The sequence below is a fragment of a genome, unplaced genomic scaffold, assembly GCF_019419815.1.
Source record: "Pyrus x bretschneideri cultivar Hongxiangsu unplaced genomic scaffold, Pyrus_bretschneideri_v1 Contig13, whole genome shotgun sequence".
Classification (NCBI taxonomy): Eukaryota; Viridiplantae; Streptophyta; class Magnoliopsida; order Rosales; family Rosaceae; genus Pyrus; species Pyrus x bretschneideri.
Genome location: NW_025999424.1, coordinates 1,290,621 through 1,313,806, shown reverse-complemented (window position 1 = coordinate 1,313,806; position 23,186 = coordinate 1,290,621). Strand labels below are relative to the sequence as shown.

General features: G+C 38.6%; 6 protein-coding genes across 6 annotated transcripts; 3 read left to right on the top strand and 3 right to left on the bottom strand.

Annotated features, from left to right (window-relative positions):
- Positions 1 to 100: 100 nt before the first annotated feature.
- LOC108868588 (putative pentatricopeptide repeat-containing protein At3g49142) lies at positions 101 to 1,077 on the bottom strand. The gene is made up of 3 exons (XM_048579338.1): positions 824 to 1,077; positions 593 to 669; positions 101 to 450 (listed from the first exon to the last, which is right to left on the bottom strand). The coding sequence occupies exons 1-3, from the start codon at positions 1,075 to 1,077 to the stop codon at positions 101 to 103; spliced, it is 681 nt and encodes a 226-aa protein (XP_048435295.1).
- Positions 1,078 to 1,133: 56 nt separating this feature from the next.
- On the bottom strand, positions 1,134 to 1,976 carry LOC125475012 (putative pentatricopeptide repeat-containing protein At3g01580). The gene is made up of 2 exons (XM_048579337.1): positions 1,635 to 1,976; positions 1,134 to 1,577 (listed from the first exon to the last, which is right to left on the bottom strand). Exons 1-2 carry the CDS (start codon positions 1,974 to 1,976, stop codon positions 1,134 to 1,136), a joined length of 786 nt encoding a protein of 261 aa, XP_048435294.1.
- A 1,653-nt stretch (positions 1,977 to 3,629) lies between these two features.
- LOC125468141 lies at positions 3,630 to 8,534 on the top strand. Its single transcript, XM_048578852.1, has 4 exons — positions 3,630 to 4,661; positions 4,840 to 5,469; positions 5,648 to 6,277; positions 7,495 to 8,534. Exons 1-4 carry the CDS (start codon positions 4,036 to 4,038, stop codon positions 7,691 to 7,693), a joined length of 2,085 nt encoding a protein of 694 aa, XP_048434809.1. The 5' UTR covers positions 3,630 to 4,035; the 3' UTR covers positions 7,694 to 8,534.
- A 5,117-nt stretch (positions 8,535 to 13,651) lies between these two features.
- Positions 13,652 to 14,603, top strand: LOC125474807 (transmembrane protein 245-like). The gene is made up of 2 exons (XM_048578858.1): positions 13,652 to 14,325; positions 14,435 to 14,603. The coding sequence occupies exons 1-2, from the start codon at positions 14,077 to 14,079 to the stop codon at positions 14,534 to 14,536; spliced, it is 351 nt and encodes a 116-aa protein (XP_048434815.1). The 5' UTR covers positions 13,652 to 14,076; the 3' UTR covers positions 14,537 to 14,603.
- Positions 14,604 to 15,313: 710 nt separating this feature from the next.
- On the bottom strand, positions 15,314 to 16,798 carry LOC103965787 (putative pentatricopeptide repeat-containing protein At3g01580). The gene is made up of 2 exons (XM_048579336.1): positions 15,860 to 16,798; positions 15,314 to 15,727 (listed from the first exon to the last, which is right to left on the bottom strand). The coding sequence occupies exons 1-2, from the start codon at positions 16,796 to 16,798 to the stop codon at positions 15,314 to 15,316; spliced, it is 1,353 nt and encodes a 450-aa protein (XP_048435293.1).
- A 2,274-nt stretch (positions 16,799 to 19,072) lies between these two features.
- LOC125475011 (disease resistance protein RPV1-like) lies at positions 19,073 to 22,555 on the top strand. The gene is made up of 5 exons (XM_048579335.1): positions 19,073 to 19,590; positions 19,759 to 20,860; positions 21,029 to 21,310; positions 21,515 to 22,078; positions 22,151 to 22,555. The coding sequence occupies exons 1-5, from the start codon at positions 19,073 to 19,075 to the stop codon at positions 22,553 to 22,555; spliced, it is 2,871 nt and encodes a 956-aa protein (XP_048435292.1).
- The last annotated feature ends 631 nt before the right edge of the window (positions 22,556 to 23,186 follow it).

The window sequence follows — 23,186 nt, the reverse complement described above, 5'->3', positions numbered from 1 at the left end:
AATTCAGTATGGAAAATTTTCAAATCTAGACAGCATCCGCCATGTCGTGTAGCAGGAGATCGACATTGGGAACATAACCTTCCTCTCTCATTTCCACCTCTTATTTTCCTAGCACTCCATAAATCTGATAGGAATCAAGCTGCAATCTATCTCCGGCAACAAAACTACAGATGTCACTCCCCACCTCGACAACGCTCTGCCCGGACATCATCTTTAACCCGTTCCCCTTTATCAAAGTTCTAAGATTTGTCACATTTTCCCATTTGTTATCCATGGCATATATTTTCGAGAGCAGGATGTAATACCCTGCCGAAAAAAGAGACTTTGCTGCAACCTCTCCAAGCTTTGTGTTGTTATGAATCAGGCATGCACCAAGCAAGGCTCCCCAAACATGCGGTACAGTTGGATTGGGCATTGTCCCAATGATTTCCATTGCCTTGTCCAGCTCTCCTGTCCGGCCAAGAAGATCAACAATTATCCCGTAGTGCTCAGGTCCAGGCTTAAGTTGGCATTCATGCAACATGGTCTGAGTGCTTAACCATCCGATCAAATACTTTTAAAGCTTCTTCTCCTTGTCCATGAACTCCATAACCTGCAATCGTCGCGCTCCATATAACAGCATCTTTGCCTGTTATCCCTTCAAATAATAAGACAGCATTGTCTATGCTGCTGCATTTCCAGTATAACTCTATGAGTGAAGCTCCAACAAAGATGTTATTCTTGAACGCGCATTTAATCACATAAGCATGGAGGCAGAGTTTGGTCTGATAGCATGTCGTGAAAGACCCCAATTGACTTGAATTCCATTCCGTTATGAGCATACCTGCTTAACAAGGCAGCCCACGAAACCACATCTTTCTTTGGCATTCTATTGAAGAGATCACCTGCTTTTTCAGGTGCAGAGCACTTCATGTACATATCAATCAAGGCTGTAGCTACCTTTATATCTAACTCGAAACACTTCCTAGTAGCGATTTCGTGGATCTTCTTACCTTCTTCTAAATTACCTGCCAGTGCACATGCTTGTAATGCACTTACCAGAGTCACTGAATTAGGTTCGATTCTCATGTCAATCATTTCGTTGAAAAGATTTAACGCTTTTATTACATCCCTGTTATGAGTGTAACAGGCAATCATGGAGCTCCAAGAAACCAATCTTTTTCCGGCATCTTCATGAACAACCTAGCGGCAGTTTTGACAGAACCTGTCTTTGCATAGAGATTTAGCAATGCATTACCTAAAGATAAATCAGAGTTGAACCCGTTCCTAATAGAAACACCATGCACACAACTTCCAATTCTAAAATTTGATAACTGAGCACAAGCTGAAACAGCACTAACAAGGGTCACTCGGTCAGGATTAATGCGCCCCACCATCACCATTCGGGAGAAAAACTCCAATGCTTCTTCAGGATCACCATTCTGCTCATATCCAGTAACCATAGAAGTCCACAAAAACACATCAGGGTGCAAAAACTCGTCAAACACTTTCACAGCCTCGCCGATTTGTCCGCATTTGGAATACAATTCAATCAATGCAGAACCCACAAACATATCCAATGCAACCTTCTCGTGTTTCTACACAAACCCATGTATTATTTTTCCACATGCCAGCGCCCTTAACCTCGCACAAGCCTTCAGAGCAATGGGAATGGTGAAATTATCAGGCTTTTCATCATTACCTCTTGACTCGGACATCATGTTACGAAATAGACACAAGGTCTCTTCCCATCGATTCTCTCTACAGTAGCTCCTGAGCGTGGAGTTCCAGAGATAGACAGTTCTGTGGGGCGTTTCGTCGAACACCTTGCGGGCATGACCGAGGGACTCATATTTTGCGTAAAGAGCGTTGAGTTTTGTGGCAAAGAAGCTGTCTTGGGAAAGGCCGGCTTTGAGGGTTTGAGAGTGCAACTGCGCCACTGATTTGCCGCTGTTACATGATGCAAGCAGATTAGCAAGGACTTGCCTACTTTTCATGCAGAAGAACAACTTGGTTACCCAAAAGAATCTCACAATCTCCACGTAACAATAGACGTCATAACCAGATTGAATTTCGTTAGCAGTAACACTTGTTGTGCCTATAAGTCGCCCGTGTCGACTCCAACCAAGTCGGGGATTTTTTTTTTTTTTCCCTTCACTCGGGCGGCGTGTTTTTTTCTCTCTTTGACGAGGTGTGTAGAATTGGTATTAGAATTTTATAAAAAGTGTAGCATTTGCATGAGAATTTTCATCAAAATTAAGCAAGTAAAACTCATGTTACGTGCTTTGTTTGTTATGAATATGTGAATGACAAATGCTCCGCATTTTATCGAAGTTAAGATACCAATTTTATGAATTAAGAGTATATCTTTGTTCTGTTTTGCTTGAGAAATGAATAGAGTACATAATTTAGATTCATGAAATTGGGCTATTCAACGAATACATAAATTACTTAAATGTTTGTACAAGGTCAACTTGTAATATATATAATTCACAATTATGTGAACAAACACATCATTAGGTTATTCTCCCAAAATACCATTCTTTTCTTTTTTTTCATTAATTCTCTCACTTTCTATCAATTTTTATTTTCCTATAGTTTTTTCGTTCATAAGTGAATAAGGTGCATTATGAGCTTGTACTATATAGAGTCTGATGATATTGATGATGAGGACTATCATACTATACTATATGAGTTTGACTATGATGACGACTAATCTATTAGTGATAGATACAAAAGAATGTACAATCCATGACGATAGGTTATTTCCTTGATATATAAGAATCTTTTGTATTTTCCACTACAAAATCTTAGGCTCATACTTTCTTGTATTAACTTACATCAAAACCTAATTGTAAAAAGCAGTAGCATGCACTAGGCTATGACCCTTACCTGTTTTATAGTCTATTTAGTTACAACAAATCATCTCCATCACTGGTTGGACATTTTTCCATTCAATGCTAAGGTTTTGCAAAGCTCTTAAATTGAAGGGGTCTTCGTCACGTGATGTCTCACAATAAATTATACATGCAATATTAAAACGTTACGTGACGATGAACTCGTCACATGTGAATCATTCTGATTAGAATTTAATGTTAGCATATCGCATAAATGACATATTACTATTATTATGTTTTGTTAATGTTAGAATTGGTCCTCATATTTTGTCCTAATTGGAGCATTGATTGCCAAACTCTGGCTCATTTGTCCGCATTTAAAATACAATTCAATCAATGCAGAACCCACAAACATGTGCCATGTCCAATGCAGCCTTGTCATGTTTGTTAATGAACCCATGAAGTCCACCAAAATCAATTGAACCAACATGTACACCACCCTTAAAATAGAATAAGGTTGTGAACTAAGGATGGATTCAAAAAACCGAAAACAAAATGAAAAATCAAATTGAACACCCAACCGAAACCTAAAAAACGAATAAAAAAAGCCGAACTAAACCGAAATCATTTGGTTTGATTTTAGTTTCAATGATTCTGAAACAGAACCAAACTAAATATATGTTAATTTTATTTATTTATGTTAGGTTTTTAAATTTTTACCCAATTTCAAGCCCAATTTCTAAACCCAAACATCTTAAAAGCTAAACTTCAAGCCCATGTTAAGAAAAGCCTTCTTACCACAAACCCTAGCTAGCATATTCTTTCCTCCTTTTGTTCTTCTTTTTCTTTCTCAGCGGCAGCTTTGCATCTTCTCCCCATTTGTTTCTTCATTATTTTTCTCCTTTTCCCTCTCCGCTGCAGCCCCATCTTCCTTTCACCGCCAAATCTGACCGAGACCGAGATCGAGATCGAGATAGAGACAAGGAGCTGGAACTGGAAGTCATTAAAGAGCAGTATCTCCTCTCTCTACTATTTTCGACTTCAGTTTTGCATCTGTTTGAGATGAGTTTCAGATATACGAGGGTTTGCTTTTGCAAATCAATCTCACATCTTCCAGTGATCCAAAAGAATAATCAGGAGTTTCACTGGGGAATCTTGGGAGATACTTGTTTTCTTTAGACTGAAACGATCAGGAGTTTCACTTCTTTACTTGAAATCAATGATTGTCAGCAGATCCACCCATGAAACCGTCCCCTCTTCGTCTTCCTCTCGGCGTTCAAAACACTGGAAGTACGAGCTGTGCAAGAATCCTCCGCTACTTTTCATTTTTCTTTTTCTTTTTTCCCTTTTCTTGAAATCAGTGTATACCAGGAGCTCTGCCTATGCAAACCGCTGGAATTACGATGTGTTCCTGAGCTTTAGGGGCGAGGACACACGCACTGGGTTCACAGACCACCTCTCGATTGCGTTACGCAATGCCGACATCAACACGTTTGTAGACTACCAGCTCAGAAGGGGGGAAAAGATACAGAGCGAACTTGACCGAGAAATCGAACGGTCAATGATCGTTGTCGTCATCTTCTCGAAGAGGTACGCAGAGTCCCAATGGTGCCTGAGGGAGCTGTCGAAGATCATGAGGTGCCGAGAAGACCAAGAGGGGAAAGTAGTCTATCCAATATTCTACGACGTTGAGCCTTCTCAAGTGAGGAAACAGAGTGGTAGTTTTGGGGAAGCATTTCAGAAGCATGAAAGGGAGGTAGATCCAAATGAAGTCGAGCAGTGGAGAAAGGATCTTAAGGCTTGTGCAGATTTGAGTGGCCGGAATCTTAAAACCACGGCGGACGGGTATAAATTCAAATTTCCTCTTTTACAAAATTTAATTGCTTGCAACATCTTTTATAATTAGCTTTAGGGAGTCTCACGAGTCAGCCAATGTCATGATGAATAAGGCATTTAGTTCATATGAATCTTGCTGTTGCATGATGAATCATCTGTTTTCATAATTTGGACTTTCAATTTGCAGGCGTGAAGGATTGTTCATCCAGAATGTTGTTGGAGACATCATCGTACTAACAAAAACCAGAGACTTACAAACATGTCAAGCACTCGATTGGGATACCTTGTCGCGTCTGCAACAGTTCACTATTTTTATTATTTTGTTTTCATGTGTTTTTTTGAAATCAGTGAATACCAGCAGCTCCGCCCATGCAAACCGCTGGAAGTACGATGTGTTCCTGAGCTTTAGAGGCGCCGACACACGCAAAACCTTCACAGACCACCTCTTCATTGCGTTGTGCAATGCAGGCATCAACATGTATGTAGACGAACAGTTCGAAATGGGGTATAATATACAGAGAGAACTTGACCAAGGAATCAAAGGGTCGAGGATCGCTGTTGTCATCTTCTCGCAGAGGTACACAGAGTCCCGATGTTGCCTGAGGGAGCTGTCGATGATCATGAGAGAGGGGAAAGTAGTCTATCCTATATTCTACGACGTTGAGCCTTCTGATCTGAGGAAAGAGATTGGTAGTTTTGGGGAAGCATTTCAGAAGCATGAAAGGGATGAAGATCCAAATGAGGTGAAGCAGTGGAGAATGGATCTTAGGGCTTGTGCGGAGTTGAGTGGCCGGAATCTTGAAATCACGGCAGACGGGTATAAATTCAAATTTCCTCTTTTACAAAATTTAATTGCTTGCAACATCTTTTATAATTAGCTTTAGGGAGTCTCATGAATCAGCCAAAGTCATGATGAACAAGGCATTTAGTTCATATGAATCTTGCTGTTGCATGATGAATCATCTGTTTTCATAATTTGGACTTTCAATTTGCAGGCGTGAAGGATTGTTCATCCAGAATGTTGTTGGGGACATCATCGTACTAACAAAAACCAGAGACTTACAAACATGTCAAGCACTCGAGTGGGATACCTTGTCGCGACTGCAACAGTTCACTATTTTTATTATTTTGTTTTCATGTGTTTTTTTGAAATCAGTGAATACCAGCAGCTCCGCCCATGCAAACCGCTGGAAGTACGATGTGTTCCTGAGCTTTAGAGGCGTCGACACACGCAAAACCTTCACATACCACCTCTTCATTGCGTTGCGCAATGCAGGCATCAACACGTATGTAGACGAACAGTTCGAAATGGGGGATAATATACAGAGAGAACTTGACCAAGGAATCAAAGGGTCGAGGATCGCTGTTGTCATCTTCTCGCAGAGGTACACAGAGTCCCGATGGTGCCTGAGGGAGCTGTCGATGATCATGAGAGAGGGGAAAGTAGTCTATCCTATATTCTACGACGTTGAGCCTTCTGATCTGAGGAAAGAGATTGGTAGTTTTGGGGAAGCATTTCAGAAGCATGAAAGGGATGAAGATCCAAATGAGGTGAAGCAGTGGAGAATGGATCTTAGGGCTTGTGCGGAGTTGAGATGCCCGAATCTTGAAATCACGGCAGACGGGTATAAATTCAAATTTCCTCTTTTACAAAATTTAATTGCTTGCAACATCTTGTATAATTAACTTCTGGGAGTCTCACGAATCAGCCAAAGTCATGATGAATAAGGCATTTAGTTCATATGAATCTTGCTGTTGCATGATGAATCATCTGTTTGCATAATTTGGGTTTTCAATTAGCAGGCGTGAATTATTGTTTATCCAGAAAGTTGTTTGAACCACTCATTATGTCTTTCTTTGGAAAGATTAGTTTCGTGTAATAGACTAATCATCTAATAAACTAATCACAATTTCATTTGAGAAACTCCTTGAATAAAATTTCCTAATGATTCATACTTCGGTGAAAAATGATATAAACATTCGTTCCAAGAATAATCTATCATGATTGTTGCTCCTTCAAAAATTGTTAATTTCAATAACCTTTGATATGAGCTATGTCTATATGTCATCATGTCTAACCAAAGATTAAGTTGCAACCGTTATTAATTTATAAGCTATATGTATAAACCACAACCAAAGAATCCCTTTAAAGTCCCACTTTGGTGAAGACATGGGTTTATTTTTTGGGAAGTTTCATCAGAGTACTGATTCTGAAGAAGCCGAAAGATATTAGCGATATAACAACACACACACACACATATATATATATATATATATATACACCTTTGCGTTTGTCACGAACATCCTTTATCTGCAAATACTGAGGAAACCACACCACAATGATAATAACCATAGGGATCCAATTCCAGGATCATATTAGAAGAACAATATAATGATTAGTAATTAGATAAGCATCAGCATTTAACGGATTAATGACAAGCCAATATTATTGGCTCTGATACCAAATGGAATAAATATGGCAAACCCTAATTCATTACCAGACTATGAATCACATTTGTCTTGTAAAAATAGAAGAGTTGGAGAACAACCATTGAGTCTACATATATCTCAGGTAAATAACAAGAACTGTGTAAAGAAGTAGTCGAAGAACTACGTGAGGAAGCCATGGACGATTGATGAAAAAATTGAGGAAGTGTTTGATTCACATATTAAGTGTAATTAATTCTTAATTTAACATATATTTAACTTTATCATAATTAGTTAAGTCCAATAAGATCCAACATTTGGGAGTCTCACTAATCAGCCAAAGTCATGATGAATTATTTCATACCTGTTGCATGATGAATCATCTGTTTGCATAATTTGGACTTTCAATTTGCAGGGGGGAAGCATTCTTCCTCGAGAATGTTGCTGGGGACATCGTCGGACTAACAAAAACCAGAGACTTACAAACATGTCAAGCACTCGGTTGGAATCCCATGTCGCGTCTGCAACAGTTCATTATTTTTATTATATTTTTTTTCGTGTTTATTATTGAAAGGCCGCCCCATCTGAATTGTGACTGCTTTCCCATAGCCTAGGCAGCACTTTTTTTTCTTTTTTGGTTAAATGATTACCTTTGTTGAGTCCAAGTTTTCTGCACCCAAATACCCTTGTAGCCCCTCTGTGGCTCTTCTAAATATGCAACACCTGTCCGTTCCTTTAACCTAACCAAACACTGTTAAATCTTCTGTCATCTCCTAAAACAAACCAAGTGTCCCAACCCAAAACCCAACTTCCTGACCATATGTCTGCGTGGGGTTTCAAAATCGCGGCCATGGCTCCGGAAACTGCTGCGAGATCAAGTCCAACAGATGACTGGAGCTTAATTAGTCTGACATACAAGAGTGAGATCAACAATTTTGTTGATTTGGTGATGAAGGGATCGATATGATCCCGATTTAAATATGGTGCGGCAGCTACAAGGAAGAGATCGTACAGCAGCGGATTATGGTGGGTGTCTGCCGAGGTTTAGTGTGGGTGGTGGTTGTCGGTTTGGGGTGGCTGTTGTGAGAAAAATCAAATCACGGAGGAAGGTAAAGGGAAAATGCACGGGAAAATCTGAGCAACCAACTTCCAAGTGGTAACACAGCAGCAGCAAGGCCAAAAAGGAGCCTTTCTGGGTTTTCTTCGCTTTTGAAAATCCAACATTGGGCGCTTGGATCATGGTAGTTGGATGGTTGCATCCAACAAAAATTTACTTGTTTGTAATGATATTTAAGAGTGTTTTTAACCGTGAATTTTATTCCCATGTTTGTAAACTTGTGTGATTAGGAATGTGTCAGCTGTCATGGTAGTGATGAATTGTGTGCTACAGTCTGGTTTTGGAGTGATTTATGTCATCGATACATGTTTAAAAAGCTTATAATTTCATTGCTACCTTCTCATGTTTCTTCACAAGCCCATGTATTAATTTTCCACACACCAGCGGCCTTAACCTCGCACACGTCTTCAAAGCAATGGGAACGATGAAATTATCGGGTTTTCCATCATTGCCTCGACTCATACATCATGTTACAGAATAACCACAAGGTCTCTTCCCATCGAACCTCTCTAAAGTAGCTCCTCAGCATAGGCGTTCAAGAGATAGATCATTCTGTGGGGACTTTTGTCCAACACCTTACCAGCATGACCGACGGACTCATATTTTGCGTAGAGAGCGTTGAGTTTTGTGGCAAATAGGCTGTCTTGGGAAAGGCCGGCTTTGAGGGTTTGAGAGTGCGATTGCGCCACTGATTTGCCGCTGTTACATGACTCAAACAGATTAGCAAGGACTTCCCTCCTTTTCATGCAGAAGAACCTCACAATTTCCACGTAACAATACACTTCATAAAACCAGATGGAATCTCGTTAGGAGTCACACTTGTTGCGGCTATAAGTTGCCTGTGTCGAATCCAATCAAGTCAGTTTTCTTCGTTTTTTCACTTGTGGGGCGTGTTTTCTCTCTTTATGTGACGAGCTGTATAAATATAATAGGATAAGAATGAACACTTATTTATAAATAAGTTATTGGCACGACAAATTGTTTGGTACTAAGAAGTCCCGAAACCAGACCGAAAACATCTCGAACTGAAAAGTTCGGTACCGGATACTGGATTCAGGATCCCATATGCCTTTGTTCAGTAATTCTGAACTGAACTAACATTTTATAAAGCCTAATTTGATAAATGATCATCGTGGTAATATGGTATTTTGAGATAGTTTTTGTGGTAAAAAAAAAAAAAAAAGATTTAAACCCTTGTGGTGAAGTCCACTAGGAATTAAGCCCAAAATCCAAATTTTCGTTAATTTCTCCATTAAGCTTCCCTTTTCTTAAGGGATTAGGAATCATGAGTCTCTACATTTACGCTTCATACATTTCCCTGCATTTCACTACATTTAACTCATTATGTGCCGTTGGGTTTTGCTCCCCTTCATCATTTGTTACTTTCGTGCATTTTCATCGTGTTCCTCCTTTCACTGGTGTTCCTTCTCATGTTTATGACTCACTGGAAATTCACTCGTGGTTGAAAAAATCTTCTTCAATCAGTAATCATTGCCCCTCTTTTTCCATGTGTGTTTTGAATAGAAAGAGGGCCTTGATTTTTAATTGTTAAAAGGGGCCTTACTGGTTCTTCGATGTCATCTCACATCATGTAGAAACAGAAATGAGATCATAGAGAAGGAGATGGAGGGCCTGGCCATTACAGACAGATGCAGAGCCTCCTTCCTCTCCAAAACATGCACGCAAACAACTTAGGAATAAACAAACCACTAGGGATCAGTATAGAAGTACATTTTTAGTTGGAGCATTTCTATTAAAAAGCGAAAAAACAAAAAACAAAAAATGGGAGCACTTCTATTGAGCCACAATAAAGGCAGTTCAGAACTTAATAGAAATACGAAGTTTTGTTTTTGGGGTTAACAGAGATAACGAAAATTTGTTTTTTGGACTAAAATCTTAACGAACTTCATCACAAAGGTTTAAATCCGAATTTATTTATCATGGGGCTATCTTGCAAATACCCTATCACCATGAGGACTTAGGCCTTTTATAAAATATATATAGGTTTATATCACAAATAGTCCATGAAATTGATCCACATCATTCAGATGGTCCTTGAAATTGAATCGATCAATGTAATCCTTGTAAATAGGCGTCGCAAATCAAATTGGTTATTCCGTCCCAATTCTGTCATGTGTTGATCTAGCACATAAATGGTCTCACAAGTCTTTTTTTTTCTTTTCCTTTCATCACAAATGGTCTCTGAAATTGACCCACACCATCAATATGGTTCCGAAAATCGCAAATCGATCAATGTAGTCCTAAAATAGATGTAATAAATCAATGTGATCATGTCATCGTAATTCTGTCAAATATTTTCTTATGTGCTAATGTGGCACACTAACTCAATAAAAAAATGAATTAGAAATATTAATAATTTAATAATTAATTAAAAAGTTGTCAACCCAGAGACTCGATCCCGTAATCATCTTCGATCCCAACTGATACTCCTCTACCTTTATCTATGGTAGCCTTCAGTGTCTCTTCTCTGAAAAAGAAAATTCCCAAGACATCAATCTTTACAACCTTCAACACCCTTCATCGAATTTGACTAGAATCGAGACCACCTTTGATGACAACTTTTGTGGCTCTACAATTAATATTTGAGCGATTGACACTCTCAATCTTAATCTTGGAGAGCTTGTTGGGCCCTCCCCAATGATATTGGTGATGCAGAGAATGGCAAGCTTTGCTTTGAGATAATCTCAATGTGCAAAAAGATGTTTTCACAACTTTCTTAATTAATTATTAAACAACATGAGCACATAACAGAATTATGATGGAAATGACCACATTGATTTGCGACACTTATTTTCAAGGACTACGTTGATCGATTTTTAATTTCAGAGACCATCTTTGTCTTGTGGGGTAATTTCAAAGACCATTTGTGATAAAAACTCTTATTATCTTGAAGTGATGTAGTGAAGTTCCGTTCTAAATTGGTGTTGAAAGAATGGTAGTGGAGTTAAACTTCAAATTTGTGAGGATTGTGATGTCTCAATGCGTGTTTTGCATGCAAATTTGTGATTTCAGATTGAAGTTTATGCGGTGATTGTCTTCGAGAATGGTCGGGCAAGAGTCGCAGCATGCACGGAAAATCTGAGCGTCCAACTTCCAAGTGGAAACACAGTAGTAGCAGCAGCTGCAGCAAGGCCAAAAAGGAGACTGTCAGGAGTTTTCTTCGCTTTTGAAAATCCAACGTTGGGCGGAACATTGTAGTTGGATGGCTGCATCGCCATCCAACAAAAATCAACTTATTGTAATGATATTTATCAATGAATAGCTGTGGATTTTATCCCAATGTTTGTAAACTCGTGATATTTTAGCTGTTTTAGCAGTGATGATTTGTGTGCTACGGTTTGGTTTTGCAGTGATTTATGTCATTGATAACATTTCTAAAATATATTTGCTTATTTAAAATATGGTTCTTTGGATATAGGCCCTTAAAACTCCTATTTTCCAAATAAAAACCCATTTAAATTTAAACATACAAATAAAATCCAAATTTCAAATAGCCTACCATGTAGACAAATATATGACCAACTATTACAATACAATTACAACTTATGCCATAGAATCCTAATTTGGTCAATAAATGTTATTACTAATCCTAATTATGATGAGCAATTAAATCCATATGGATATTTTACCTTTCTTGTATCATAAATATTAGCAACATATATAAATTAATTTACCAAATTTAAAAGATGAGCAATTAAATCCATATGGATATTTTACCTTTCTTGTATCATAAATATTAGCAACATATATAAATTAATTTACCAAATTTAAAAGAGAAAGACAATCTTGTACGGAAATAAAAATAATATTGTTTGAATTATGTAATTACCTACATACAAATTAATTTACCTACTTATAAAATATTATACTAATAAACCTGCATTTTGAATCATGTAATTACCTACATACAATTATTATACTAATTTATCTACATTTAAATTAATTTACCTACTTATAAAATATTACACTAATTTACCTACATTTAAATTAATTTACCTACTTATTAACATTATACTAATTTACCTACTTATTAATATTATACTAATTTACCTACATTTAAATTAATTTACCTATTCCAAAAAAAAAAAAATAGTGATATTAGATAATGTTCGAATGTTGTGGGTTTATGCTTGTAGGAAATTAAATAAACTTTTAATCTAATTCACATAAATCATGTAGGTAAATTAGATTATTTTGAAAGTAAACTAGACCCTTTAAATTTTGGTTTGATGTAATAGGTAAATTAGACTATTTTGTAGGTAAGAATTGTGCGGAATATATAGCTTTTGTTTTGTGTATTAGGGATTGGAATATTAGCCGAAGCTGTTTTAGGTTTATTGTTGTGTTGGTAGGTAAATTAACTTATATATGTAATGCACAAAATTATGAAATTAGTATTACTATTTTTCAATTGGCATGTTATAACAATTTGAAAGTTAATACATTGAATATACAATGAATGACATGAATTATTTTGTAAAATATATAAAATTAATTAAATGGATATAACAAGTAACTGATCAAAAAACTCCATCCAAGTATTAATAGGGGTAGTTTAGGCATTCGAAAAATACACAATTTGAAAAGTCAAACTTAATTAAAGAATTTGTTTAGTTGAAGGCTAGTCAATGGGCTTTATTCAAGAAAACAAAAGAAGATGAGTTTTAGTAGAGGAAAATATAGTTTCAAGAGGTAATATCAAATTTTCAGTTTAAAATATAACCAAGTTATATTATTCTTCGTGATTGTGTCATTTCTTACCTATAATTTATCATTTAATTTGTAAATTTTATTTTTCAAAATTATGGATGAGGTTGTTATTAGATACAGGAATGTCGAGAAACGTGCAATCAAAGTGGAAATGGTGGGACCATGAAAAAAGAATGCCAGTCCATTTAAATTGAAAAAGAAGATGTGGTCCCCACAGGTCCATCATTTTCCTCCCTAGTCTGCAATATCTTTTACCCCAGATTCAGGAGACTTAACATACGGCCGTCTAGGCATGCATATTACCGCCTACACCTGCCTAATCTTGCTCGGACGTCCGCCTAATACTTTTACCAATTTTACGACCGATTAAGAACTAATCGCGACGGTCAGCCACCGTTCAGTTCCTAAGCTTCGCTTAGATGATCATCTAGACCAATTTTTATAGGAGTGTGTTATTCACACATTCATTTTTACTTCTCACACACCTTTTGTTAATTTATGTTCGTTGATTTTCGACAGCTGAAAACTAAAAAGATGTAAAATAAGTAAAAAATAATGTGTGGATATCACATCCCTTTTTATAACCCACCGCTTTTAAGGAATTGTCTTTAGTTTTAAAGGCATACTTCAAGTCACAAAAGAGAGGTTTTTTTCTTTTCTCTCTCTTCTTTCTTCTCGCGCCCGACGCCGCACCGCCCGCAACCACCGCCAATTCTGACTGAGACCGAGATCGAGATAGAGACAAAGAGCTGGAACTGGAAGTCGTCAAATAGCAGTATCTCTTCTCTCTAATATTTTCGTAGTAGTTTTGTATCTGTTTTTACAACAATTGGTATTAGACCTTAGGCAACGCTTGTTGAAGTTGAACAGCGAGCTCATTTGGAATTTGGTGCCCATGGTCAAGGTGGAACTCTATTTGCATTTGGTTCGTGAGACATTATGGCTTGAATCACGCCAAGATGGAGATTGGTGGTTTTAGTGGTTTAGATTTGAGCCAAGTTGTTAAGTCCCACATCGGCTAGTGAGGATGAGCGTGTAGTGCTTTATAAGCAGTTGTACCACAATCAAACCGCCGCTGCAAAGGTCACATTCTTTGAATGGGGGCTGACATATCTCTTGTTTCGATTCTACCAGATTCATTTCCTCTACATGCCCACATCCCTCGCTCTTATGAGCGCTGTTTTGCAAATTACACCAGCTTGGTTCTTGTCCATTCCGGCTGTGCTGCCGCTGGCCATGAAAGGTAGATATGTCGAGGCAGTTTTTGTGACGGCGGTTCATCAGATTCTGTTGGAATACGGCACAGCAGCTATCCAAGATGAGGTTCCGGGACAGAACGCCTACCTCACTGGCCTTAGCACACTTGGGGGCATTGCTCTTTTCCCCTCCATGTTGGAAGTAATTTTCTTCTTTTCTAAACCTTATTCTTGTGAATTAATGCTTGCATTTACGTTAATTAGAGTGATCGTAATGGCGTTTGAATTGCGTTTTTTCGATCAAATTACAGAGAGCGATTATGGGTCCTCTGCTGATGACAATGATGATTGCCTTCAAGAATCTGTATGTAGAATTTGTCCTTGCTTCTGGAAAAGAAGCCACTGCTCATTGACACAAGTAACTACTTCACATTTACATGAAATTGATAAGTAATTTGAAAGAAAAATATCAGAGTCCTAGAGTCTGTCCATATCATTACCCCTTTCATGTGGGTCGGAACTTTCCTGACAAGAAATTTCTCAACACTTCAAATCTAGACAGCATCCGCCATGTCGTGTAGCAGGACATCGATATTGGGAACATAACCTTCCTCTCTCATTTTGCCTCTAATTTTCCTAGCACTCCATAAATCTGATCAGAATCAAGGTGCAATCTATCTCCGGCAACAAAACTACGGATGTCACTCCCCACCTTGACAACGCTCTGCCCGGACATCTTCTTTAACCCCTTCTCCTTTATCGAAGTTCTGAATTTGTCACATTTTCCCATTTGTTATCCATGGCATATATATTTGAGAGCAGGATGTAATACCCTGCATGATTAGGATCCAACCGAAAAAGACTCTTTGCTGCAACCTCTCCAAGCTTTGTGTTGTTATGAATCCTGCACCAAGCAAAGCTCCCCAAACATGCGGTGCAGCTGGATTGGGCATTGTCTCAACAATATTCATTGCCTTGTCCAGCTCTCCTGTCCGGCCAAGAAGATCAACAATTATCCCATAGTGCTCAGGTCCGGGCTTACATTGGTATTCATGCAACATCATGTTGAATATCTCGATGCCTTCTTCAACCAAACCCGAATGGCTACGCGCAGATAAAATCGAGAGAAATGTTACATCATTAGGCTTCACAGCTGAGTGCTTAACCATCGGATCAAATACATTTATAGCTTATTCTCCTTGTCCATGAACTCCATAACCTGCAATCATTGCGCTCCAGATAACAACATCTTTGTCTGTTTTCCCTTCAAATAATAGGACAGCATTGTCTATGCTGCCGCATTTCAAGTATAACTCCATGAGTGAAGCTCCAACAAAGATGTTATTTTTGAAGGTGCATTTAATCACATAAGCATGGAGGCAAAGAGCTTGTTGAAGAATCCCTAATTCCGAACAGGCTGTAAGAAGCTTGACCATAGCAACGGGATCAGGCTGAGTTTGGTCTGATAGCATGTCACGAAAGACCCCAATTGACTTGTATGCCATTCCGTTATGAGCATACCCGCTTAACAAGGCAGCCCACGAAAACACATCTTTCTTTGGCATTCTACTGAAGAGATCACCTGCTTTTACAGGTGCAGAGCACTTCATGTACAAATCAATCAGGGCCGTAGCTACCTTGATATCTAACTCGAAACACTTCCTAGTAGCTATTTCATGGATCTTTTTACCTTATTCTAAATTACGTGCCAGTGCACATGCTTGCAATGCACTTACCAGCATCACAGAATTGGATTCGATTCTCATATCAATCATTTCGTTGAAAAGATTTAGCGCTTCTATTACATCCCTATTATGAGTGTAACAGGCAATCATGGAGCTCCAAGAAACCATATCTTTTTCTGGCATCTTCGTGAACAACCTAGCGGCAGTTTTGACAGAACCCGCCTTTGCATAGAGATCTAGTAACGCATTACCCAAAGATAAATCAGAGTCGAATCCGTTCCTAATAGAAACACCATGCACACAACTTCTAATTGCAAAATTTGATAACTGAGCACAAGCTGAAACAGCACTAACAAGCGTCACTCGGTTAGGAGTAATGCTCGCATCCATCACCATTCGGTAGAAAAACTCCAATGCTTCTTCAGGATCACCATTCTGCTCATATCCAGTAACCATAGAAGTCCACAAAAACACATCCGGTTGCGAAAACTCGTCGAACACTTTTACAGCCTCGCTCATTTCTCCACATTTGGAATACAATTCAATCAACGCAGAACCCACAAACATAACCAATGCTACCTTCTCATGTTTCTTCACAAACCCATGTATTATTTTTCCACACGCAAGCGCCCTTAACCTTGCACACGCCTTGAGAGCAATGGGAATGGTGAAATTATAGAGCTTTTCATCATTGTCTCTTGACTCAGACATCATTTTATGGAATAGACACAAGGTCTCCTCCCATCGATTCTCTCTACAATAGCTCCTGAGCGTGGCGTTCCAGAGATATACAGTTCTGTGGGGCGTTTCGTCGAACACCTTGCGGGCATGACCGAGGGAATCATATTTAGCGTAGAGAGCGTTGAGTTTTGTGGCAAAGAAACTGTCTTGGGAAAGGCCGGCTTTGAGGGTTTGAGAGTGCAATTGCGCCACTGATTTGCCGCTGTTACATGATGCGAACAGATGAGCAAGGACTTCCCTGCTTTTCATGCAGAACAACAACTTGGTTGCCCAAAAGAATCTCACAATCTCCACATAGCAGTAGACGTCATAAAACCAGACCGAGTTTCGTTAGTGGTCACACTTGTTGTGGCTATAAGTTGCCTCTGTCAAATCCAATCAAGTCGTCTTTCTTCGCTTTTTCACTTGTGTGGTATGTTTTTATCTGTATTTTCAAGTGATGAGAAATATAAACATTAAGAAAATTGTAGCAAATAGTTTTTGAATTTTGGCAAATCCATGGGTGTTGGTTCTGAATTTATTACTTTTGGCTAACTTCTTTATAATTTTCTTCTCTTTTTTTTGTCCCTCTGAACTCTTTAGGTTGAATAAAAATTTTAATGAAATTAGCCAAAACAACTATTGCTCTATATTACAACAAGTTCATAAACTAATACTCACGAAGTTTTTTTTTATTCAAGCCAAAACTTCAATTGAGTTAAAATCCAAAAACTCTTGCTCTAAAACCCTCATATGTAAAAGGATAAGAATGGATGCTTACTTATAAATAAGTTATGGATCTGAAAGCTTTAGGAGCTTAAAGCCAGGTTGAAGTTGCAAGGGTAAAGTCAAACATGATCCTAAGTTTGGGTAAGTAGGGTTAAAGTCGGGCAGAAGTTTCCCCCAAAACAATAAAACCTCTTTGGAAGGTTACTGGCCAACACTGAAGAAAGCAAAATAATCAAAATATATTGGAAGAAAGCAAAACAATAAAACTTGTCGCCAAATTTAACTTTCGCTCTTTATTTGTTTTTGTTCTTTAATTTTTTATGGTTCTCAAACTCTCTCATGTCGTACTTCAATCATTTCCGTCAGCTCAATAGATTTTTCTGTTAAATACGGGGGGTGCATAACAAGGATTTTGTAAATCCACTTCTTTTGCAAAGGCCACTGAGGACGGGTAGCCTATTAAAACCGTTTCCATCTAGAACTAAAATTGTTAGAAAGATAGAGCCCCAAGATCTTTAAGATTTGCATCATCCATTATATTGCCGTCGCTAAGATGAGATGACTAATTAAGAATTTTGGAAAGTGAAAAATAACCTTGAACACAACTTATTTGGATGAAAAACTTAATGAAGTTGAGATGACAAATTAAGGATTTTGGAAAATTAATATGACATTTCCAAAAGGATTTTGACAAGTTAAGATGAGATGAGAATGGTGAAACTCTTTAGACTAACACTGACAGTTGGAACCTACTTTGTAGCGAAGATTCTTATAACGCCGTCATGACGTCCACCAGTAGCGATTGAACCAAGGCCAGTCCTGAAAATTTGGCGGCATGAGCGTGCCATTGGAAAGAGGCTGAGATCCTTTCAATGACCTATGTTGTGTTGAAGGGATATCTATATGATCCGATCCCCTTGAGCTCTTGTGTTTCAATGTGTTACACATTCATTTTTAATTTGTATTTTTCCCTATTTAATCACAATAATGTAATATTTTAGCGGTCCAAACTATATAAGAATCGGAAAGAAGAAAAATACTCATTGAATTGATTTTCACTTGAAAGGATAATGCTAGGGAGACCAAAATTTTAAACTTAATTTTGTGAACCAAATAATGTGGTTGTGATTATCACTTAAGTGTTGATTAACGTGCTTATTATCTATTAATGATAGATAATTTGATTTGCAAATTTAATTTAAAATTTTGATATCCTTAGCATTATTCTACTTGAAAACCTAAATTTACGTAACAAATTAAAACTTTTAATTCATATTTACTCAAGTAAATATAATGGGTTTGTATGCGATTACCTCAAATTGGGATCTTCCAAACCCTTATATAAGAGTTGTTTCGCACCTCCATTGCAACATAGAGATTGAGAATACGAAAGAGAGGTGGGAGGGACGGGAAAGAGAATCTTAGGGTTTTAATTTTATTTTTTGTATGGCTTCTGACAAATTAAAATGTGGGAAGAAAAGCACTCACGCGTTATTGACATCATTGACCATTGCAAAAGCTTTAAAAATGCCGCCACGTTGAGGAATTTTGGAGATATCTGCACGTATATAGGGATAGAAAGTGTCGCCTGCATTGGAGAATCTTGGGGATATCTGTACGTATGTAGGGATAGAAACTGCCGCCTACATTATGGAATCGTGGGGATATTTGTACGTATATGGGGATAGAAAATGCCGCCCACGCTGAGGAATTTTGGGGATATCTGGATGTATATAGGAAAAGGATAGGATCATAGGAAGACTTCTTTTCTTTAGTCGGAAACGATCGGGCATTTCACTTCTTTACTTGAAATCAATGAATGCCGGCAGCTCCGCCCATGCAACCGCCGCCTCTTCATCTTCCTCTCGGCGTTCAAACCGCTGGAAGTACGAGGTGTTCATCAGCTTTAGAGGCAAGGACACACGCCTTACCTTCACAGACCACCTCTCCATTGCGTTACGCAATGCCGCAATCTACACGTTTATAGACTACCAGGTCAGAAGGGGGGAAAATATACAGAGCGAACTTGACCGAGAAATCGAAGGGTCGAGGATCGCCATCGTTGTGTTCTCGAAGAGGTACGCTGAGTCCAGATGGTGCTTGAGGGAGCTGTCGAAGATCATGAGGTGCCGAGAAGATCAAGAGGGGAAAGTAGTCTATCCAATATTCTACAATGTTGATCCTTCTGAAGTGAGGAAACAGAGTGGTAGTTTTGGGGAAGCATTTCAGAAGCATGAAAGGGATGAAGACCCAAATGAGGTCGAGCAGTGGAGAAAGGATCTTAAGGCTTCTGCAGATTTGGGTGGCCGGAATCTTAAAACCACTGCGGACAGGTATCATTTCAAATTTCCTCTTTTACAAAATTTGATCGCTTGCAACATCTTGTACAATTAACTTTTGGGACACTCACTAATCAGCCAAGTCGTGATGCATAAGGCATTTAGTTCATGCTGTTGCATGATTAATCATCTGTTTGCTTAATTTGGATTTCCAATTGGCAGGCGTGAAGGAGTATTTATCCAGAAAGTTGTTGGGGACATAATCGGACTAATAAAAACCAGCGACTCAAAAGAAGCCAAGCACTCAGTTGGAATAGCTTTTCGCGTGGAAGAATTCAGTACTAAATACTTAGATGTTGGAGGTTCACATGATGTTCAAATAATTGGAATTTGGGGCATGGGCGGCATAGGTAAAACAACACTTGCGAGAACCATCTGTAGCACACATCATCATAGTTTCCGTGGTCAATGTTACCTTGAAGAGGTGAGGAGTAAAAAGAAAAATATGGTTAGTTTGCAAGAACAACTTCTTCGAGATATTTTGAAACGGCGTGACATTAAAATAAGTAGCGTTGCCGAAGGGACCAAGGAGATAGAGAAAAGACTTGGAAGCATGAAGGTACTCATCGTAGTTGATGACATAGATGATGCGGACCAATTAGATGAATTGGCCATAGAACATGACTTGTTTGGTCCAGGAAGTAGGATTATTATAATAACAAGAGATGAACAAGTGTTGAATATACAGAAGGTGGATAAAAAATATAAGGCACAAACGATGACGGAGGAAGAAGCTCTTGAACTCCTTAGTTGGCATGCGTTTGGAAATCATTGTCCTGATAAAGAATATATTGAACTCGCAACAGATGTTGTTGATTATTGTGGAGGATTGCTGCTAGCTCTTAAAGTCGTAGGCTGTTTGTTGGCTACGAAAAAGAGTAAAAGCATATGGAAAAGTACATTGGATAAATTGAGAAATCTTCCACATGGAAAAATTCATGAAACACTAAGATTAAGCTATGATGGGCTAAGTGATGATCATGTGAAAGGTGTGTTCCTTGACATATCTCATTTCTTTATTAACTGGATTGGAACTCATGTCATGGCAATATTGGATAGTTGCAGTCGCTGTTGTGTAGAATCAGAAATCCGAACTCTTCAAGATCGATGTCTTCTAGATATTGATTCAGTAATGTTTAGGATGCATGATTTGATCCGAGACATGGGAAGAGAAATTGTGCGGGCAGAATATGCTATGGAACCTAGAAAACGTAGTCGATTGTGGCATCACGAAGATGTAACAAGCGTGTTAAGAGACGAATCTGTAAGTGCTTTCCCAAATCCCAATAAAAATTGTTATGTTGAATGTATGTAAATAACAGAAGCATATGCATATCCCACATCTAATGCATTGCATGAGCTGCATTTGTAGTTCATTCATAGATAGTCGTGGCCCTGCTTGAATTAGATTTGTTCTTGTTTTCCCCAACAGGGAACGGAAGCAATTAGAGGGCTAACTTTAGTGTTGCCAGAAAATTCTGATGAGCATCCCTTCCGCACAAAAGCGTTTAAGAAGATGCGGTATCTGAAATTTCTCCAACTCAATTATGTAAAGCTCACAGGAAGCTACCGTCATCTTTCCAACGAGTTAAGATTTTTGTGTTGGCATGGATTTCCTCTAGAGGTCATACCCGAAGATTTTGATTTACGAAACTTAGTTCTTATTGACTTGAGCTACAGCAAGCTTGTCCGAGTTTGGGAGGATTCCGATCTGGTATGATACATATAATTGTCGTAACCTCAACCAAATTATTAATCCTTTCCTCGTCCGTGTTTTGTATATACCAACATCAGTTGACAGTCATGCTAGCTCTCCTTCTTTCTCCCTCTCTCTCTCTCTCTCTCTCTCTCTCTCTCTCTCTCTCTCTCTCTCTCTCTAATATGGATTATGATTTTGTTATATCTTTTTGTCAAACAGTTGCCGAAGAAGTTGAAGTTTCTTACGCTCGATCATTCCCGTAACCTGACTCAATTACCAGACTTTTCAAAACTCCCACATCTCGAGGAATTGAGGCTCAATGGCTGTAAGGGTGTGTCTGGGGGTTACCATTTCTTTGCACAACTGAAGATGCTTCATGATTTAGATCTTAGAGACTGCAATATAACGGATGATGCTGTTCTTGAAAGCCTTCAGAGTCTACCTTCTTTAAGGACTTTATTACTAGATGGAAATGGTTTTCATAGGCTACCCATCCTCAGTGGCCGTTCCCAGCTTGAAATGTTATATCTAAATCATTGCACAAACCTTCAGGCAATCCCAGATTTGCCGAAGAGTTTGTTTTTACTGGAAGCAAATTACTGCACTGAACTGGAAATAATGCCCGACCTTTCAGAGATGTTGGAAATGACTGAATTGCAACTGAAAGACTGCCGCAAACTCAAAGATATTCCAAACCTGGATAACTTCTTGTTCTACATGCATAGCCTTCATATGGAAGGGTGCACCAGTCTCACTGCTACTTTTAAGGAGAACATCCTATTGGTATGGAACTTTCGCTCTTCCTCTTTGATTTTCGTATGGTTGCTTATGCTAACTTTGCACCTCGTGTTGTAGAAATGGGAGGGGCATGTAATTGGTGAACTTTCTCTCTCTGTAAATGATATTCCTTGCCGGTTACCCTATGTCGCGCGAGCTGATGAAACTGTCGAAATTGAAGTGCCGACTACTTTTGATTATATAGGAGGGTTGGCTGTGTGCATCATTTATTCTTCGGACAACTCAGACTGTACTGGGTCCCTATGCATTCATGTTGTTAATCGTACCCAGCGAACATGTTTTCACATTTGGCCAATGGTGACCACCGTAACTGCTTCCCATGAATGTTACCTTTGGTTGGGAAATCTTGCAAACAAGAAGCTCAATCTGAAAGGTGGCGACAAGGTTCGTGTGCATGCAGACTTTATAGAGGATGATCATCAAATTAAGGTGAAACAGAGGATGATCATCAAATTAAGGTGAAGAAAACAGGAGTGGATATCGTAGAATGGGAATTTGTAGCTTCAGATTGGACAAATGTGGACTATGAGCGTGTGTCATACGAGTCTGGTGAGGACTCATACATCATGTTACGGACTAACCACAAGGTCTCTTCCCATCGATCCTCTCTAAAGTAGCTCCTCAGCATGGGCGTTCAAGAGATAGACAATTCTGTGGGGAGTTTTGTCTAACACCTTACCAGCATGACCGACGGACTCATATTTTGCGTAGAGAGCGTTGAGTTTTGTGGCAAATAAGCTGTCTTGGGAAAGGCCGGCTTTGAGGGTTTGAGAGTGCGATTGCGCCACTGATTTGCCGCTGTTACATGACTCAAACAGATTAGCAAGGACTTCCCTCCTTTTCATGCAGAAGAACCTCACAATTTCCACGTAACAATACACTTCATAAAACCAGATGGAATCTCGTTAGGAGTCACACTTGTTGCGACTATAAGTTGCCTGTGTCGAATCCAATCAAGTCAGTTTTCTTCGTTTTTTCACTTGTGGGGCGTGTTTTCTCTCTTTATGTGACGAGCTGTATAAATATAATAGGGTAAGAATGAACACTTATTTATAAATAAGTTACTGGCACGATAAATTGTTCGGTACTGAGA

Excerpts from the sequence above, each read along its gene's own strand:
- LOC108868588 (XM_048579338.1), bottom strand. The coding sequence starts at position 1,077 with ATGATTGACATGAGAATCGAACCTAATTCAGTGACTCTGGTAAGTGCA. Across the intron at positions 670-823 it reads TGGGCTGCCTTGTTAAGCAG|CAGCATAGACAATGCTGTCT; the intron begins GTATGCTCATAA and ends CTGGAAATGCAG. Across the intron at positions 451-592 it reads ATGGAGCGCGACGATTGCAG|GAGAGCTGGACAAGGCAATG; the intron begins GTTATGGAGTTC and ends TTGGCCGGACAG.
- LOC125475012 (XM_048579337.1), bottom strand. The coding sequence starts at position 1,976 with ATGAAAAGTAGGCAAGTCCTTGCTAATCTGCTTGCATCATGTAACAGC. Across the intron at positions 1,578-1,634 it reads CCATTCCCATTGCTCTGAAG|AAACACGAGAAGGTTGCATT; the intron begins GCTTGTGCGAGG and ends GGGTTTGTGTAG.
- LOC125468141 (XM_048578852.1), top strand. The coding sequence starts at position 4,036 with ATGATTGTCAGCAGATCCACCCATGAAACCGTCCCCTCTTCGTCTTCC. Across the intron at positions 4,662-4,839 it reads CTTAAAACCACGGCGGACGG|GCGTGAAGGATTGTTCATCC; the intron begins GTATAAATTCAA and ends TTCAATTTGCAG. Across the intron at positions 5,470-5,647 it reads CTTGAAATCACGGCAGACGG|GCGTGAAGGATTGTTCATCC; the intron begins GTATAAATTCAA and ends TTCAATTTGCAG.
- LOC125474807 (XM_048578858.1), top strand. The coding sequence starts at position 14,077 with ATGCCCACATCCCTCGCTCTTATGAGCGCTGTTTTGCAAATTACACCA. Across the intron at positions 14,326-14,434 it reads TTTTCCCCTCCATGTTGGAA|AGAGCGATTATGGGTCCTCT; the intron begins GTAATTTTCTTC and ends ATCAAATTACAG.
- LOC103965787 (XM_048579336.1), bottom strand. The coding sequence starts at position 16,798 with ATGAAAAGCAGGGAAGTCCTTGCTCATCTGTTCGCATCATGTAACAGC. Across the intron at positions 15,728-15,859 it reads AATCCAATTCTGTGATGCTG|TGCTCTGCACCTGTAAAAGC; the intron begins GTAAGTGCATTG and ends TTGTACATGAAG.
- LOC125475011 (XM_048579335.1), top strand. The coding sequence starts at position 19,073 with ATGAATGCCGGCAGCTCCGCCCATGCAACCGCCGCCTCTTCATCTTCC. Across the intron at positions 19,591-19,758 it reads CTTAAAACCACTGCGGACAG|GCGTGAAGGAGTATTTATCC; the intron begins GTATCATTTCAA and ends TCCAATTGGCAG. Across the intron at positions 20,861-21,028 it reads GCGTGTTAAGAGACGAATCT|GGAACGGAAGCAATTAGAGG; the intron begins GTAAGTGCTTTC and ends TTTCCCCAACAG.